The sequence below is a fragment of the Vespa crabro genome, chromosome 15 (genome assembly GCF_910589235.1).
Source record: "Vespa crabro chromosome 15, iyVesCrab1.2, whole genome shotgun sequence".
NCBI classification, from domain to species: Eukaryota; Metazoa; Arthropoda; class Insecta; order Hymenoptera; family Vespidae; genus Vespa; species Vespa crabro.
The window spans coordinates 4,452,496-4,472,219 of NC_060969.1; the positions used below are offsets into that span (position 1 = coordinate 4,452,496).

Sequence of the window (19,724 nt, forward strand, 5' to 3'; positions counted from 1 at the left end):
TATATATATATATATATATATATATATATATATAATATTTAACTTGGAAAGAAACGGGAGTCAAATTTATGACTTTTCCTTTTATCCTTAGAACGAGTAGTATATGCTTTTAAATTTTGACGATTTGAAACACCCTCTATACATATGTCTATATATACATATACAAGGGAATTCTCTCTCCCTCTCTCTCTCTCTCTCTCTCTCTCTCTCTCTCTCTCTCTCTCTCTCTCTCTCTCTCTCTCTCTCTCTCTCTCTTTTTCTCTCTCGCTCGCTTGCTCACTATCATTTTAATGCATGTGCATATGTATATTATATATAATATATAATCGAGCTATAATCAATGAAGTAATTTTTCTCATTCATAGTTTGAATGTGTGTCAAATTTCTACTATAAAAATGATATGTATAAAAGAAAAAGTGATTAAATTTCTTCGTTACGTTAAAATAAAATGAATAAAAAGTAAAGAAAAGAAGAAAAAGAAACAAAAAGAAAAAAAAAAAATAAAAAAGAAAAGAACGAACAAACGAAAGAAATATAAATTTAATCAAAAATTGTCGTCGTATAGTTTCTGATCCATATTAAAGGAAAACGTTAAAGAATGATATTATCAGAGTACGCCCAACGATTCTGATAAGAAAAGTAAATAAAAAACGCCATGATTAAATAAGAAACGAAGGTTATTTATAATGAAAGTTTCTCAATATATGTGTGTAAAGAGAGTAAATAATATTCAATTCTAGAAACGATGTACTCAACCCAACTTGAAATTTTATAATTTGATTTATATATATATATATATAAAAGAATGCATATATCTATGACTATGCAGATAAATAAAAATCTTGCTTGTTCACCGATAAAACTAAAGTGTAAGCGATGAATGAAAAGAAATGTTCTGACATTAGACATTAGAAATGCTAAGCCAGGCGTAATGACCTACATTTTAAATATTTCAACTCGTGCAAAAAAAAAAAAAGAATAGACGTATTCTATATGTTAAAATATTTTAAATCAAGAAAATATATATATATATATAATTTAATTATATAATTTCTTTTATATTATATTATTAAAAATTAATCTTATATCTTTAAATATAATTATTATATAATTTTATAGAATAATATTTCTATATAATAAAATATTATAAAATAAACCGAAATAAATTCAATTATATAATATTATATAATCGTTATATTATAAACAATTATAGCATATAATTAATTATATAATTATATAACTATATGTATATAAGTGTATGCGTGTATGTGTGTACATAAACATTTATAATGTTTATTATAATAATTATAAATTTACTTAATATTAAACAAGACAAAATAGAAAAAAAACTATACTATATAAATAAACAAGCTGACTGTGTATACGTGCAAACGCAAGCTCTAATAAAAATTCATGCTAATTAATACGAATAAAAAAAATTTTAAAAAGAAAAAGAATAATAATAATAATATATTAAACGATCAAAACAAGCAATAATTTTCGAATAAAATATTTCTAATAAAATAAATGTGAAAGAGAAGCGTAAGATTTGAAGGCACAAAGAAAACTAAAAAAAAAAAAAAGGAAGAAAGAAAGGAAGAAAGAAAGAAACAAAGAAAAACAAATAAGATCAAAGTTCAATTAATAGTATACTAAACGATAATCATACTAAGCGATAATCAATTAGGAATTGTGAAAAGGGCTTTGTCAATCGTGATTACGTGCTGCAAAATAATAGAACGTAGTGTCAACGAGTCTACATTTCTGTCTCTCTTTTAGAGTTGCTCTACAAACTCACGGTTTGTCCTCCACGATCATGGTGGCGACCCAGTTTATGCTTACTTCCGATCGATTAACTTCAGGTATTCTCTCTTATTTCTCGCTGATGCGGATTAATGGCACTGCAAGAAAAATCATTCCCAAAAAAGGGGAAAAAAAGGGAGAGAAAAAAAGAGAGAAAAAAAAGGTGGGAAAAAAAGAAAAAGACACAAAAATCAAAACGATCTGGTGTTAGTCTTCGAAGAACAAACGAACAAAAATTCTCATCTCTCGCACCTTTTCTTTCTATTTTCTTTTCACTTTTTTTTTTAGTTTCCCCCCTCCCCTACCCCCATTTTTTTCATTATCGCGCCCTCCCTACCTCCGCCCTCCTTTGCCCACTATTATTCAATGTCGCATCAATCACAATCGCTTCGTTGTTTGGTATATTAGCGACATAAGGGCAAAGTTCACAATTTATTATACAGTTTAAGATGTTTTTAGATCTTTCTGTTTTTTATTTTTTTCTATTTTGCTTATACTCTCGGCGCTCCATTTCATTAAAAAAAAAAAAAAAAAATACAGAGAGAGAGAGAGAGAGAGAGAGGAGGGAGAAAAATAGAGATAAATACAGAAAAAGAGATATGGAAACTTTGATCTCTCGTTTGGACTTTGATCGAAAAATATTCTTTTACGATCTCGACTATACAGACTTTCGAGATTGCCAAGATAAATGCTATGTATTGATATATTTCTTCAAATCCATGATATAAAAATTAACGTTCGTTGTATGTGTGAGAAATGAACAGAGTCCATGTCATCTCTATCTATTATCGATTTTACTCATTGAACCTGAAGAAACATATCAATTTGTTTCTAATGATATATGTTATATACTACGATATATATATATATATACAATGCAGATACGTATATGCATTTATTTATCTTGAATCTATTAAATATCAACAACCTATTCCGAACATGAATAGACTTTATTTTTATAAATATTAATATGATATTAAATATATACATTTAAAATGTATTAATTAATAATCATTTTTTATGGATATTGTATACGATACTACAAATGATAAACATAAAAAGTTATGTACGCGAATAGAATCAAGAAAAAAAAAAGGAAGTTTTTTTTTCTTTTTTTTTTTTTTCTTTTTTTTTTTTTTTTTTTTTGTAAAGTTAAAAATTACAGGTTGAAGTAACTAATTAATAGTTTTTTTATTTATGTAAAAGTATATTTAAAAAAAAAAAAAAAAAAAAAAAGAATAAGATTGAATTTTCTCTGAACTTCTCGATAAGTCCACTCAGAAATTTACAATGAATCGAATTAATATTTCCAATGTTTCATATCAAGATCTTATCGAAAAAATTAAACACAACAAAATTTACACACGAATACAGATACTTAAGTATAAATATTTTCAAAATAAATAAAAGAGAGAGAGAGAGAGAGAGAGAGAGAGAAAAGAAAACAATTTCTTCATTAAGCAAGGAAACTAAATTATAATATAAAATTTAATTAATATCGATGTACTAATGAAGTTCGTTTCGAAAATACATGAATATTTCGAAATACAATACGTGTTTCTTTTCAATCGATTGCTTAATAGAATTAACAAAATAAAATAAAATAAAAAATAATAATAATAATAACAATAATAATAAAACAAAGAACTCATTCCAAATTATTGCACAATGTTTCGCATTTCATTGAATTCTTCGAAAAGGAAAAAATTGTTCAAAAGATTTGTAAGTGTTAATGAATGAAAACTACTTGAAACAGTAGATAATTCGTCGTCCTAATTTCTTCGATCGGAAGACCACGGAGGATACACAAAAGGGGAAAAGAGAGAAAGAGAGAGAGAGAGAGAGGAATTGTAAAGGGAGGGATAAAAGAAGGGAGAGAGAGAGAAAGAGGTAGAGAACGAGTGTGTGAGTAAGCCTTCTCATGAGGTTCTTAGCGTTTGAAAATAGACAAGAGGGTCAGTAAGCGAGAAATCGTCTCTGACTTGTCGTCATATTCGTCCTCGCTCATTCATCAAAAAAGACTATTTTTAGTTATTAATTATTGTTTTTAAAAATATATAAATAAAAGAAACAATTTATCTTACAAACGTTTAAAACATTATCTTATCTGAAAATGGCATATTACTAATGTTATCGGAAATATACATAAACTTTCTGGAAATTTTAGTATCAAGTACACCATTTTTTTCGAAAATACATTAATCATTAAACTTTTTCGAAATACATCAATTAATGAAATTGAATAATAAAAATTTTATTCGTTCGATATATATATATAAATATATATATGTGTGTGTGATTAAATAAATTTATATGTAATTAAGAGATAAATATAAATAATATTGATACGATCGAAAGTTACGATATAAAAGAATATTATAAATTGATTAATTCTATGGAAGATAATGAACGATAATTTCTCCGTGAGGTCATCGGAGAAAATTTAATTATTAAATTTGAATATTATTAAACAAAATAATTTTTATGAAATATAGAATAAAAAAATATCTTTGATTGATAATTATTCGATAATATTTGAAAAATCAAAGCTCGTAAAGAAGTGAATTAATTTTTCAATCCAAAAATTGAATGATTATCATTCGACATTGTTAAATCTAAATACTATAATAGATACATAAGTGTATACGTATATATACATACATATATATATATAAATTGTGTCGATAAGTTCATAAATGCATACTGGGATGAATAAATACGTGAATACATTGGATAACATAATCGAACTTGACGAAATATCAAGTAAGTACATACATATTGACTATAATACATAGCAGTTAGAAACGAACGAATGCGAGTACAGTACATAGATTATATTCTCCTCTATGCATATTGCTCGTTGATTGCTTTATCACGTGCTTGACTCGGAGTAGCCTCGTGATTAAAGAAAAAATTAGATCTATATTGATTTTATGAGATGGAATTGTAAAATTTGTTACTTTGAGTTTCTCGTATGCCAAAAAAAGAAAAAAAAAAAAACAAAAGAAATAATTCTATATTCGCAACGATACCATAATTCAATGACAATATTATACAGTCTGGAAAAATAAAAAAATCGTTCGATTTCTAATATATAATTCCTCTCATCGTACCTTCTTTTCAAACTCGATGAGCACATTTTAAATAGTCAGCAAACCACGACACAACGATAATACTACTGCGGCGTTTCTAAAAATTAGAAGAAAAGATAAAACGAGATTGCGTCTTTTCTCCTACTTATAAAATAGTTCGCCGTATGTTATCTCTATGGGAGATCGATTATCTCGTTTTCAGTCGAGAATCCATACGAGCGACTCGTCGTAATAGTAGATCTAAAAATGTACGAGAAATATAAACGTCGATAAACTAAACTAGCAAGAAAGAGAGAGAAAGAGGGAGACAGACAGACAGATAGAGATAGACAGATAGAGAGAGAGAGAGAGAGAGAGAGAGATAGAGAGATATAAAAAGAGACAGACAGACAGAGAAAGATAATGAGTTTCACGGCATTGAACATTGGACCCTGTGTTACGTTATATTGTTAAGTTTCCTCAAGGTGAAACATTGCTGTTAATATTATATAAAGAAGGCGAGAATTACGTCATAATTCTAATACATAATTCACGATAATAATACGATTAATATTTAATTTTAACTATCAAAGTGCTTGTACTTGTCTTGATTGATTGATTGGGAAATTTCTAATAAATTGAATAAAAAATGAAATATGATTGAATGATATTCGATACAAGAATTCGACTTGACAAAAAACGAAACAGGATTATTCATTTCGTAAAAGAAAACAAAAATAAATAAAGAAAGAAAGAAAGAAAGAAAGAAAGAAAGAAAAGAAAAACAAAATCAATGACAAAAAAATATCCGTCGGTAACCAAATATTTATCTGATAATCTTTACGTCAATAAATATTAATAATATAATTAACATATACAACTTCTTTATCCTTACGAATATTATAAATATTAATTACCTTATATGAATAAAAATTTGTAATTTGTATAATATACAAAAATAAGAGAGAATTTATAAATAAAATTAACATTTATAATATTCATAGCGTTAGAAAATATTATAAATACAAGTTATTTATAATTATAATTAATATTATATATATATATATATATATATACATGTTAATTTTATTTAAATAATACAATTGATAGTTTTGCAATATTCTTCGAGCGAAAAATTATCCGGAATGAAATAAATTATAACGAAATTATTCATACGAAGGCTATGATTGAAAAGTTTCCATTAATTGAAAAGAAGAAAAAGAAATGATAGTTTTTACGATAAGAAAAACATCGAGGGGCGGGAGGGGAAGGGGGAAGGTAAAGAAAAAGAAAGACAGACAGAGACAGAGACAGAGACAGAGAGAGAGAGAGAGAGAGAGAGAGAGAGAGAGAGAGAGAGAGAGAGAGACATCATCAATAATGTCACGCAAGAGGAAGGGCGTACGATATATACCGGAAGAGAGTAGACCGTTCGTGATCTACGAGGGGAAGGATTTCGCGTTACGTCGCACTGTTATTGAACAAGCTCCTACGCGAATCGTGATGAGAGTAGACTAACTGAGACCAACTAACCGATCCAATTTATTGCTTCTCTTTTTCTTGTTGTTCTAAAGAAAAATCTGTACGTGATAAACACGACTCTCTCTCTCTCTCTCTCTATCTCTCTCTCTCTCTATCTATCTATCTATCTATCTATCTCTCTCTCTCTCTCTCTCTCTCTCTCTCTCTCTCTCTCTCTCTCTCTCTCTCTCTCTCTCTCTCTCTCTCTCTCTATCTATCTATCTATCTATCTATCTATCTATCTATATTCTTCTTCTCTCTTTTTCTAAGAAATATGTATATATATAATTGAAAATAACATACATAAATAGAATCATGTTCAATTTCCTCTTCAGCAGAATTATTTTATCCGAGCATGAATAAATATCGTATTTATCTTTCCCCTTATCTTTAACATATATATATATATATATATATATATATATATATATATATATATGATAATTTATATACATATGTATATATATATAATTAACAGATTTCTTTTTGCGTTCTAATATATGCAAATATGTTCAGATTAGAATTAGATTATTTTTTATCTCTTCTCTCTTTTTAAACACATTATTCCAATCGGAAATTTTTTATTATTCCAATCTTAGAAAGATACTCCTTTAATTTAATAAGAGAAATTAATTAATAACTTAATTAAATGTTTAATTATAAAAGAAAACAAAAAAGAATAATTTTAATGAAATAATATCATAACGACGTTAGTATCATCAATGTATTTTCTTCATATCAATATTATTTTCAAATGATGAATAATAATAATGTATTAATTTCCCACAGACACACATGAACAACTCTAATCGTTGGGAGAAAAAAAAAAAAAAGAAAAAAGATTACAAGTACAAACGTTTGAAACGAGTACATTTTTATTCGATTTGTTGACAATAAAATAAAATTGTCTTCCTTCAATAAAAAATACGATTGATCATTCGAAATTAAGAAAATAAAAAGCCCTAAAGCTTTCTTTCTTTTTTCTTTTTGTTTTTTTTTTTTTCAATTCAAACGTAAACTTGCCCCCTCCCTCCCTCTCTTTCTTTCTCTCTCTTTCGAATCTAGAACATTAACGATTGATTACAAGCTTCGCTATGCCAAGTAATTTCGTATAAAAGATTTTCCAACAAGGGGAAAGAATATCGTGTATATTACACTTTAAGTGAGAAATACGAAACTCATTATTACTTCTTTTTTTTTTTTTTTTCTTTTTTTTTTTCTCTCTCTCTTTTACAAACTATGACACGAAGAAATGTAAAGCGAAATGAAAAAAGGTAAGCTCGTTTGCCAACACTTCCGATCGAATCCGAGTAATGACGACGAACATAAATGAAAAAACGATCGATGACGAATACAAAACAAATAGAAAAGTTTGAGATACAAGTACGCCACCAAGAGTTTTGAAAATAGAAGAAAAAAAAGAGAGAGAGAGAGAGAGAGAGAGAGAGAGAGAGAGAGAGAGAGAGAGAGAGAGAGGAAGAGAAGAAGAGAAAGAAAAAGAAAAAAAATATATCGAACAATATTAGAATCGAAAGTCAAATGGATATTTCAATATCTATATAACTATTTGTAAATATTCCTATAAATAGATATAAATAAATACATGAAGAAATTGAAAAAAAAAAATATATATATATATATATAATATTTGATCACGTGTAGCAAGTAAATACATACAATTTACAAGAAGACTCAAAGTACAAAGATTAGACATTATCACGATCTGTTGCTCGAAGCAATCAAACTCTTCCGTAAAAGACGATCCGATATCTTCCAAAGAAGAACGAAGAGTCGAGTTCGTAGAAGACCACAAGAAAGGCAGGTGAATGAAAATAGAAACAGGAAAAGAGAGAAGGAAAGAGAGAGAGAAAGAGAGAGAGAGAGAGAGAGAGAGAGAGAAATAGAGTTAGAGATAGAGAAAGAGAGAGAGAGAAAGAAAGAGAGAGGGAGGATACTATCCGTCGAGGTTGTATCAAATTGCGTGGAGACCAAGCACCGAGAATAAAATATTCCACGTGACGAGAAGGGCGTTCATTGGCTTGTATTCACGACCGCAAAGAAATGCTTGATAAACCGAATGCAAACATTTTTATTTACTTTTTTTTGTCTTTCATCGTCAAAAGAAAAAAAAAAAAAAAAAAGAAGAAGAAAAATAATGACCATCTTGACTTTTTCATTGTGTAATAACCGATTATCGGAATGTGATTTCGTCATTATTTTCGTATATTTTATAATTAAATGTTACTCAGTCTTTTGAGCTAATATATATATATATATATATATATTATTAATTAAATAAAATTATTTGACAAGAGAAGACAGCTATATCGTAATCTTCTATCTTTTTTTCCCTCTCTCTCTCTCTCTCTCTTTCTCTCTCCCTCTCTCTATCTATCTATCTCTTTCTTTTTTTTATGAGCAGGACTTTGCACGACTGGTAACGAAGGACGTCTGACGCCTCCCTCGCATATATTCCTTGTGCACATTCGTATACAAATACGTATATGTACATATATCTCTATCCTAGTATAAATAGCGCCGGCGCATACGTTGATTCGCGAGAGGAAAGCTTTACAATAGCTCGTCGTCCACGCGCGCGCTCTTTAGGTAAAGAATAACGAGAAAGAGAGAGAGAGAGAGAGAGAGAGAGAGAGAGAGAGAGAGAATGTAATATACACATATATATATATATATATATATATATATATATAAAATTTGAGGAATAAAAAGAGAAAAGAAAAAAAGAAAAAAAAAAGAATTTGGATCAACTTACCGAAGAAAAAAAATGCACACAACTCAATGAGAAAGAGGAAGAATAGAAAAAAAAAACTATATATATATATATACATATATATACGTGTAAACTATATATATATATATATCTGTGTGTAAATTTGCAAAGAAAAAAGAAAAAAAGAAGAAATAATAAAACTGTTGCAAAGTTTCTTCCTCCTTTTATCGTCAATTCCAACCGACTAAAGTTCGTTTTTCTCAATACGAATCTGGTAAAGAAATTATCTCTGTTCACGATCCAAGGGTCAAGGATGCGGTGAGTGTAGGTGTGCACGCGACGCAGCCATCCGTACCAATGCCGTTGCCGCGAAGACGACGAGGAAAACGACGACACGACGACGACGAAAACGACGACGAAAACGACGACGACGAAAACGACGACGACGAAGACGATGACGATGACGACGAGACGATGACGACGACGACGGATGATGATGATGATAATAGACGCCGTGGAATCAAGGAAAGGGTGGTGTAAAGGCAGTAGGAGGATGAGAAGGAGGAGGAGGAGGAGAAGGAGGAATGAAAAATGGCGGAGGTAGTATGCACCGAATGGTACACGACTGAAGCCGGTAAAACATATGTATATACGAGCTTGTATGTGTTTATGTATGTATGTATGTATGTATGTATGTATGTATGTATGTATGTACGTATATGTTGTGTGTGTGTGTTTGTGTGCGCATGCACGCGCGCGCTATACAATGTATCTTCGTTGTTATATCTCAAAAAGTATTTTGATTCTTCGCCGATTACAAATGAAAATATATTGTTTTGCACTTTTCACTTTATACCATTTATCTTCCTTCTCTAAATATTTAACCTTTGATCATTGATACTACGTAAATTATAAAGCCTGATTGTGCTAAGAGACGACATTGTTGTTATTGCCGTCAATGTCGTCATTGTTTCCGTCGTTCCGAAATGAAATCCGACACTTTTGCAATGAATATATATACATATACATATATATATATATATATGTACACATGGAATTTCTTTAGATGAAGAGAAGACTCCAATTTTATAAAACAGAAATAAACATGCTAAATCAGGAAGGCGTGAATCCCTTCTCGAACTGTCCTACTACTATTACTTTTACTATGATTAAACATCGGTGAACGATATATTCTCAACGATCGAATCTTCCTTTATATATATATATATTTCACTCCCTCTCTCTTTTTTTGAAAGTTTCTTATTTCGTTACATAAGATTGACGAAGTTATTTTGAGAATCGTGTATCTTAGTTGGAGCGCCAAGTTGAAAAAAATTTTAATTAAATTTAATTTCGATGACAATAAATAATCATCGAGGAAAGATGACGTAATATTTGTTGTTGTTTTTGGTTTAACATACCTATGGATTTCTTTTACCTTCTTACTTCCTTCCCCTTTCTTTCTCTCTCTCTCTCTCTCTCTCTCTCTCTCTCTCTCTCTCTCTCGCTCTCCCCCTCTTTAACTCTTTCTTTCTTTCGTCGTATTATTAAGTTTTCACTCGATACGTCTTTGTCACACGAAGAGCACTGGAGTGAGACCACGTGCTTCTCTTACCTATCACTGACACTAACACACATTTACCTCTTACTAAATTAACCTCCTTTAATCTATCCTTCCGCGTTACTTCTCGATATGCTTACTTCTTGTCTCTTCAAAATATGAGAAGAAAATTCCGTAGACCGGTTTAACATTCGAAAGAGTTTTTCTCAATTTTCCATAATTTTCCTTTATATTTTTCGGCTTGAGCTGTTAGAAATTTCTTATATTTCCCTGTTGAGCCGATTAATTCTTCATTAAAACGACAATAGCGAGATTATTCGTTTTGACGAAACTCGTTGCGGAGAAACGTTCCGTAACGTGTTACGCGTTAGACGCTACTAATTCTATTGGAAAATACGAACCGACGTACATAGGATACAGACTAGACGCGGCCATCTTGCCGCTCGCGAGTCTTAAACTAACGGGATCGATGAGGTTGCGTCATCCCGACATCTACTGGAAATATCATGAAACTCGTAACGCGGGTACAACATACGTCTTAAAGTTAATGCATTTTCTTTTTTTTTCTTTTTTTTTGTTGTTTGTTTTTTTTTTTTTTTTAAATATAATCTATGTATATATTTGACAGAATAATAATTAATGATATAATTAACGAATACAACGAAAAATATCCATTTGCTGAAATGTTTCATTATTTTTATTATCGTTACTTTGAAAATCATTATCACGTTTTCAAAAGATAAAACGACATAATGCAAATACTTCTTTGCATATTTATATCTGGTCATATAAATTGTAATAAGTTTATTGTTACGCCTTATGGTAATATTCTCTATTATTAAAATAAATTCAAATTATTTTTATTTTTATTTTTTTTTTTTTTTTTATCTATAGAAGATATCTTTTAAATCGCAGGATAAAGAATTAAATTCCCGTAAAAGACCAAACAACGGATATGAATTATATATATTAGAATTGTTAAATTCTATTTTATTCATCTTCTATAAATAAATTGAGATAATTTATAAAATAGAAAATAGTGTAGAAAAAAAAAAGAAAAAAAAAAGAAAAAAAAAAAAAAGAAAAAGAAAACGTTCTTGTTTATGCAATAATACGACGTACTAGGAACCAAACTCGTTAAAGCATGCAGCTTGCAAACCAAAACAGTTCCCAACTATTCTTGATATGGATATAGATAGTTGAACTACTGTGGACCAATTGCAAGGCTCGTTTCAATGGATGAAGATGTGGCGTGATCCTTGGTGACGTCACTTCGCCGCCTGCGATCGATAATTCTCGTTTCTTTCGCCAAGAGAGGAATCCTTGTCACCGAAATAATATCGATACTGACTCGATGTAGCACCCACTTCACGGTATACTTATATATATATATATATGTATATATATATGTGTATATATATTCGCAAATTTATTTTATATTTTTTCTTTTTTTTTTTTTTGAAAATAGAATAAGGATTTGTAATAATATAATTGTAAAGTAATTATATTCAAAATCGTACGATGTTACCGAGTGCACTTTCGTTGTTAACTATGAGTCAGAGACTGAAACGCTTAAGTTTATTTTAGTATTCCGTTAAAGTAGTTCGTATCAGACATTCATTTTATCATCTAAGCTTCTTATGCGATTTTACCGACGGGCGTACTCGTTTAATATACTTCCATCAGATTCTACGTTATTACAAAATGCGATCTATGTGTATTAACGCAAAACATCCTATAATAACGGAATGCTCTCTCCTCATTCATCTAAAAAATAAGAAAATAATAAAAAAGAAAAAAAAATAAAAGAAAGAAGAAATTCCAACAGAAAAACGAAAGATATCGGGGACGACGTATAACCGTGACTCTTGATGATGGAGGTTAGATTTTGCAGAAGATGCGGCACAAATGTCTAAACTTTATTAAAACCAACAACAATAACAATAGCAACAATAACAGCAGCAGCAACAGTAGTAACAACAACAACAACAACAACAACAACAACAACAACAACAATGACGACGACGACGACGACGATGACGATGACGAGAACAACAAAATCGTTCCTTTCTCAATCGGTTCGTAGAGAGAGTTGCGTATTGTTTTTTTTCTTTTTATTTAAACATTCAAAAAAAAAAAAAAAAAGGAACACACTTGTCGCCGCCATACGTGTGAATCCACGACACCATAGTAATCGAATTTACATATTTGCATGGTAACCTTTATCACATGCCGAACGAATAATATCCTGGAAACCTACGACATTAGTAAGACGAAAATACAAATGGATGATGGCACACCCAGGATAAAAACAAACACATCACCCACCATAAATATCATCATACCATATACATACATATTCATATGCATTTGAGATCTTTCTCACGACGCTGCTACAATTGCTAGAAGCAGTGCAAGGAGGCAAGCGAGTAAAACCATGGAATATTCTGTTATAGTTATAGTAATGATGTTAGTTACATAAGGAACACGTATTTCGATCGGTCGTGCGAGATGATAATTCTCGTCATAATTTTTCAAATCAACATCCCATACATTCTTCTCACCTTCGCGAACCGCAATACGCCTGTCCTCATCTTGCGTTTCTATTGGCTCGAACATCTCGCATTTCTGTTCTTCATTTTTTTCTGTTCCTTCTTTCTGTCCTACGTCAGACTTAGAAATAACATCTTCCTTCTCTATGATAAATAATTTAAGTCTCTCCTCGTCTTTTTCATTAACCTTATCTTCGACTTCGACGGTCAAACAATTTTCACTCAGTTTTGTTAATTGAACTCCGAATTCTTCAATTTCTTGTACATTCCCATTCAAACTAGCTGCTGCTATTTGTAGATCTTCCACGGCTTTGTTAAGATCGATCTCTATGTCCAATTGACGTCTAACATTGTTTTCTTTAAGGTTAGGAACATCAAGCTTCTCTACGGATACGTCGGATTCAGTGCTTTTTTTAACAAGATCTTCGCTATTCGAGGACGTTGACATCTCATCCAATGTCTTTTCATCTACATCGACCAAAAATGATGACGAATGTGTGCTAGTTTCACGCGTATTGTCGCTGTCGGTTTTAAGACGGCTCGATGAATCATCTCCAACGTCAATGCCATCGCGTAGATGGTCAGCCACGCTGCTAAAGGCCTCCGCAATCATCTTCACGTTCTCGTTTGCCAAACGAAGATAATAATCGAGCTTATCATTTTCGTTTTCTATAGTATTTTCTTCGTCTAGGTTTAAGTCAATGGATTCCTTAATTTCATTGGTTTCATTGATTTTCTTGATTTCAGATTTTTCATTGAAATGTTCTTGAACCGTACCATCAACAAGTTCATTGCGTAATTCTGTAATTAAAGGTTCAATCTCAACTTTACTTTCACGAACAGAGCTTTTAGGTTCAATTAGTACATCCTGTTCGTTGGTTTTTATTTCTGAATCATCGGATTCTTTGATTATATTTACCAAGTCTTGGCACAAACGACTGTACGCAGTGAAATCTGAATCCGTATTATCTTTACCAATTAAAGAATCATCACGAGTGGGTTTCCAAGAATCTGGAGTAATGTCAACAGACGATGTCCGTCTGGTAGCACTGAGAAAAGTGGACGTTGGCGTTTCTTCGCGATTATTAGAATTTTTATTCGACCATTGCATCGTCGTTGACGGCGAGACATAAACTCGAAGCATTTTCCTACAGAGACCGGAATCATGATGATTTCCATTTATGTCAAAAGTATTCTTTGTATATCTTTCTCCGCGCCATCTTATACTACCTTGATCGGATAATTCGCCATCACTGACAACACGCCTAAAATGATTTATCTTATCTACGAATTTACGATTATTATCTATATTCTCGATATCATCGTTGATCTCACGAAGGCTTGGCTGTCTGTGCAAATGTATACGTTCTTGATTTATTAGCCCATAAAGATTAGCGGAAAGAGACCTAACAGCTCTTTTTTTCTTAGCAGGAAATTCATTAACAGATTCATTATTAATACCTTCTCTTTGATTATCTACGTTAATCTTTGCTGATGTTGTCGTGGCATCCTTTCTAAGTGTCCTAAAAGCTAAATCATCGGTAATAACGTCAGGTTCGCATTGTGGTATATACGGTGAACGAGGTGGATTAGACTTATTTGGCACTGTGTGCAGATAGTCGCTCTCCGTAGCAGTGGTCACTGGTCCAAGTGGTATACCAAAAGGTGGTTGAGGTTCAATCACTTTAAGTGTATTATTGGCACGATGTATACTACGAAAGACAACGTCGTCTCTCGTTACATCCGGTTCGTCACGACGAGTTATACCAATAGGTGACTTAGTTTCAAACATATTGTCCCTACGTGAAAGCACAGGTGAAGCGATAAGATAACTAATGTTTGAAAACGATGATTGTCCAATAATATCCGACAAAGAAGTTGGTCGTTCAACAGGATGCATTCTTCTATAGGCCATATCATCTTTCAATCTATCAGGTGAATCCGGACGAGTAGGCTTTACTTGTTCATCTTCAGGTTGTCCATGTTTAAGACTAAATTCCTCCATGCTTCTTCTTTCAGCACGATCTAACAAATCCTCGTCCCCAAGTCGTAAACTATTATATATGGCTTCCAATTCAGAAATCGCTTCTTCAAGATTCTTCGACGATTGTTTCCTCTCTAAAGCTGCCTCATCCATTTTCGTTGTTTCGTTCTTTTTTTCTTCAGAATTCACTTCATTCCCATTGTTATTTCTAAAAACATACGAACGTTCGCTAGACGATTGAGTATTACGCGCTGAGATTCTTCCATATATACCATTTGTTTCACAGTTCATTGATAATTGGATCTGTTTTACTCCCTCACCGTGTTCATTAACATTCGAGTTAAGTTGATTATTACGATTGTTCTTTCTTCTACACTTTGAAGCTTCATCCATTTGAAGAAATCGACGCGAATTATGTTCAATCTCGTTCGAACGGTTACACATCGACGTGTATCTATTATTTGTATATTCTCGTGGACGAATATTGATCTTATTAGATTCTAAAAGAAACATATTTTCTGAATCACGTTGTGTAATATTTTTACTACGTGTAATTTCTTCATTCGAACTATAAGCTCGTGTACCAATCCAATCGAGTTTCTTATCCATATTTATATTTGTATATTCATCGAAAAGCCTTTTCTTTTGACTTCTACCATTAAAAGGAAAAGAATGGCACGCATAGGTGGGAACACGACGAGGATCACGAGGTGGAGGATCTGGTGGATTAGATGATCTTGTCATCGATCTTCGTTCAATCGCGTGATCTTTCACTGACGCCAACGTGAAATCATTATTCGAATCCTGTTCTATCCAACGACCAGGAGCATTTTTTTCATAAAAATTATTTTGATTCATATCTGTTAAATGTCTGTGAGTAGAATATTCAGTTTTATTACCATACGACCAATTCTCAGAACAACCTGTACCTATATTGATATTTTGAGTGTTTAACGTAATAGGCTTGTGTGTTGTAGCAATTTGATCATTAGATTGTATAGTTGATCGTCGTGAATGCATTATTTGACGTTGTATATCACTTAAATTCGCGATAACACGTTGTCCTTCGTCTAAACATTCCAAACTATCTTCTTTACAATTTATTTGATTAGCATCATCTATGTGCACTTCTTCTTTAAACAAACGTTTGATATAACGTTCCGTTCTAGCAGCTCGAGTACGTCTATTGTAAGAATTCGTTTTACATATGCTCTGCGAATGATCATCTAATTGAGATTTAGCCAATGAATTATTGGAAATACGTGAATCCTCGTCAGAACTACTATTAGGACATAATCGATCTCTTTTAGCCTCTACGCGTGCCTTCATTTTATTTTTCCGTATTTTCCTACCCAAACCTTCTAACGAACCATCGCTACTACGCGAATGTACAGAATCTATATGAACGTTAAGAGATTCCATGGATTGTTCATTAGTATCAGTTATTAAATTATTAGATTCTGTTTGACAATTATTTTTCACCGGATGAAGTACAATACCATCTGATTGCTTATTGATTTTAAGAGGTTTCTTGGGTTCTCTTTTACAATAAACAATTTCTTCTTCGTTAGAAGAACTGTCATCATCACGCATAGAAGATATACGCTTAAATATTCCTCCAATAGACCACTTTTTTTCTTTTTTTTTATAAGATGTTGAGGTTACAGCATTGCACACTGGCAGACGACGAGTCGGTGGTAAAAGACCATCCATTCTAAGGATATCTTTTCCTCTTATTCTCCTTTTCTCCGTAAAGCAATTATTAGACTCCATTTTATATTATTACACCTATAACAAATCCGAGATTTAATCCCTTAATTTTAAGTAGTATATACATATACATACATATACATACATATATATATATATATATATATATTATGTATAATATAAAATGAATCTATATTACTAACCTTTATACAGATATAAACTATGAACAATTTCTTTGAAGTAAAAGATCGAGCGTTCTACACAGTTGTCAGAGAATAGTAAATAACCTTTGAAGGCCATGTACAATCATTGGTAGTTAGCAACGAATCGACACGTAAACTGAAAGTATAAAGAAATAACTGTAATGGACACTGTATAAAGAAGTATCAACGACAATGACACCAACTCACCTTTTACTTTACGAAACATTTTTATTTTACTGTTTTTTTTTTTCTTCTTCTTCTTTTCTTTTCCTTTCTTTTTTACATACACAACGTTTATAATTCTCGAATCATGAAAATTGACGAACGTTTTATTTTCATATTGCACTGTACATTTCGTAAATCAAAACTTTCCTAAATATAAATTTCGATGATGCAGATCTTAAAGAAGTTTTAACGACCGCGAAATTGTACTTCGTCATTCCTCTCGAAACGACGATTATTTCTTTAACACTTATTATTATTTGACACTAACAATAATTATAAGTACGGAACAAAAGCTGCGTCCAACGGAGTGGTCTGATGCGACGACCATAAAAAGTACGCTAAAACCGACTCGATTCGCTAACTTAAAGAAAGGAGTGGGGGAGGATTCGTTATCAAGACCCCACCCATAGAAATTTTTTTTCCTAACTTTCGCGCAGAATCACGCGTGGGTGATCATACGTCACGGCTTTGCACGCGTCTTTCTAAGTAAGACGATATAAAAAGACGGAATTTCTTCTTTTCTTTTTTCTCTCTTTTTTTTTTTTCTTTTTTTTTTTCCTCGTAAAAATATTTCTCGAAACTCATATTTACATGGACGTTTGGGACCAATGTTAGATATTTTGACGCTCTCTAACGACAGAGTGTCAGAAAGCTGAACTAAGATGTATTATTATTGTATTGTACCTGGTTAATTAATATTAGCATTATTTTCGAAATAGAATCCGAATAAAAGGACTTTTGATAATTTTGATGATTCTAAGAGTGACAAAACGAATTATGCGAATGAAAGATTAATTTGATATCGTGTAAAAATAATTTTATGTATGAACTGTGGATTTTTTTCTTTCTTTTTTTTTTTTTTTTGCAATAAAAATATGGCTGAAGCAAATATAATGGTTCTTAAAGGTGGTAAAGATCATAATTTGGAAGAAAAGCAAAGGATTATTGATAGAGCTCCTTTTCAAAACTTAAAGATCGATGATGCACAAATTTTAGATACTGTAGAGGGTAGAGAGATATGTGAACATTGTTATAGGTCGAGAAAATTTTTTTGTTATACATGCTTTACCCCTGTAATTGATCAAAAGTATTTTCCTCGCTTAAAGGTATCTTTGAAATATTGTTTATACGTTATATACGAAATGTGCGATAAATAATATAGACTATAACATTTGATTATTTTTAAAGCTACCTGTAAAAATAGATATTATTAAACATCCTAGAGAAATAGAAGGGAAAAGTACTGCGGTTCATGCTGCTGTTTTAGCACCGGAAGATGTAAAAATATATATTTATCCTGATTTTCCTGAAATGGTAAAAAACGAAGAGGTATGAGAATATTAGCATTGTAATTCATTGTTGATCATTACATTTTTTACACATATAAATGACATTATCCCTCAGACTGTTCTCATTTTCCCTAGCAAAACTGCTGTAACTATCGATAATTTATTTATTAAAGAAGTCCAACAAGATGGCAAAACTTTTTTAGAAAGGATCAGAAATGAATATCCAATAAAAAGAGCAATATTTATCGATAGTACATGGCATCAAACAAAATCAATATATAAAGATCAAAGATTAAGAGGTCAGTATACATCTAAAATGTTTTAACTTAATTTTAAGCTGAAGTAAAATATTGATTTACAGATTTACGATGTATCATATTAAAATCAAGAATATCGCAATTCTGGCGACACCAGAAAAAAAGTCCAAGATGGTATTTGGCAACGATAGAAGCAGTTCATCAATTTTTAATAGAATTGCATACATGTGCCTTTGATATAGTAGAATGTACATATAGAGAAGAGGATAAAGAGAAAGAAGATAATTTAACTATTGGAGAATTAAATTACAATGTATCAAATTGTAATCAAAAGTATGATGGCAGATATGACAATCTATTATACTTTTTTAAATATATGTATGAAAAGATTCATACTATATATGATCATGACAAATTATGGGCATATAAGAGGCCTCTAATATAAAACATACATATATACATATTTATATGTATATATAATAAATTATTCTTTTATAACAATCTGAATATTTATATGATTCTTTACTTTTGAAAATAAATTGAAAATTTTAATTGTTCAATATTTGCGATATAATTTATTAAACCATCAATAGGTATCTTCAAGCGTTCGTTTCATAAGAGAATGATTCATGCTTAGTAACTGTGTTAATTACCGATTTTTGTTATTTACATTTATGGTCATTCATAATGATGATAAAATTAAAAATATCAAAAGATCTATTATTTTTCTCTTTGATTATAGCGACTCTTAGTGGCTATGTTGTAAACTAAATACTACCTTATCAATGGTTAAATTACATAAAAGTTGGACTTGGA

The 19,724-nt window shown here is 30.9% G+C and overlaps 2 protein-coding genes and 1 long non-coding RNA gene across 17 annotated transcripts in view; 2 read left to right on the forward strand and 1 right to left on the reverse strand.

Annotated features, from left to right (window-relative positions):
* The window catches only part of LOC124429531 (long-chain-fatty-acid--CoA ligase 4), a 23,589-nt gene extending 5,760 nt beyond the window's left edge, over positions 1 to 17,829 (reverse strand). Inside the window, exons 1-4 of one of the 15 annotated variants that reach the window (XR_006943480.1) lie at positions 17,345 to 17,828; positions 17,138 to 17,273; positions 13,253 to 17,012; positions 1,800 to 1,902 (exon numbers count right to left, since the gene is read on the reverse strand). Coding sequence is in view for 8 of the 15 variants with exons in the window: in XM_046974920.1 (XP_046830876.1) it covers positions 12,889 to 12,944; positions 13,253 to 16,997 (3,801 nt within the window). In the remaining 7 variants the exon portion in view is untranslated. Of the gene's footprint in view, positions 1 to 1,799; positions 1,903 to 4,917; positions 5,137 to 6,289; positions 6,505 to 10,548; positions 11,131 to 11,810; positions 11,949 to 12,321; positions 12,456 to 12,586; positions 12,945 to 13,252; positions 17,013 to 17,137; positions 17,274 to 17,344 lie in introns of those variants that run through there. The other 14 variants (XM_046974921.1, XM_046974920.1, XM_046974918.1 and 11 more) reach the window with 14 other exon arrangements.
* LOC124429541 lies at positions 8,074 to 9,980 on the forward strand. Its single transcript, XR_006943481.1, has 2 exons — positions 8,074 to 9,003; positions 9,433 to 9,980. It is a non-coding gene; the product is annotated as an uncharacterized LOC124429541 (long non-coding RNA).
* On the forward strand, positions 12,447 to 18,878 carry LOC124429538 (tRNA-uridine aminocarboxypropyltransferase 1-like). The gene is made up of 4 exons (XM_046974949.1): positions 12,447 to 12,766; positions 18,269 to 18,468; positions 18,551 to 18,691; positions 18,787 to 18,878. The coding sequence occupies exons 1-4, from the start codon at positions 12,586 to 12,588 to the stop codon at positions 18,808 to 18,810; spliced, it is 546 nt and encodes a 181-aa protein (XP_046830905.1). The 5' UTR covers positions 12,447 to 12,585; the 3' UTR covers positions 18,811 to 18,878.
* The last annotated feature ends 846 nt before the right edge of the window (positions 18,879 to 19,724 follow it).

Excerpts from the sequence above, each read along its gene's own strand:
- LOC124429538 (XM_046974949.1), top strand. The coding sequence starts at position 12,586 with ATGCGGCACAAATGTCTAAACTTTATTAAAACCAACAACAATAACAAT. Across the intron at positions 12,767-18,268 it reads AATCGTTCCTTTCTCAATCG|GTGGTAAAGATCATAATTTG; the intron begins GTTCGTAGAGAG and ends TGGTTCTTAAAG. Across the intron at positions 18,692-18,786 it reads AAATGGTAAAAAACGAAGAG|CAAAACTGCTGTAACTATCG; the intron begins GTATGAGAATAT and ends CATTTTCCCTAG.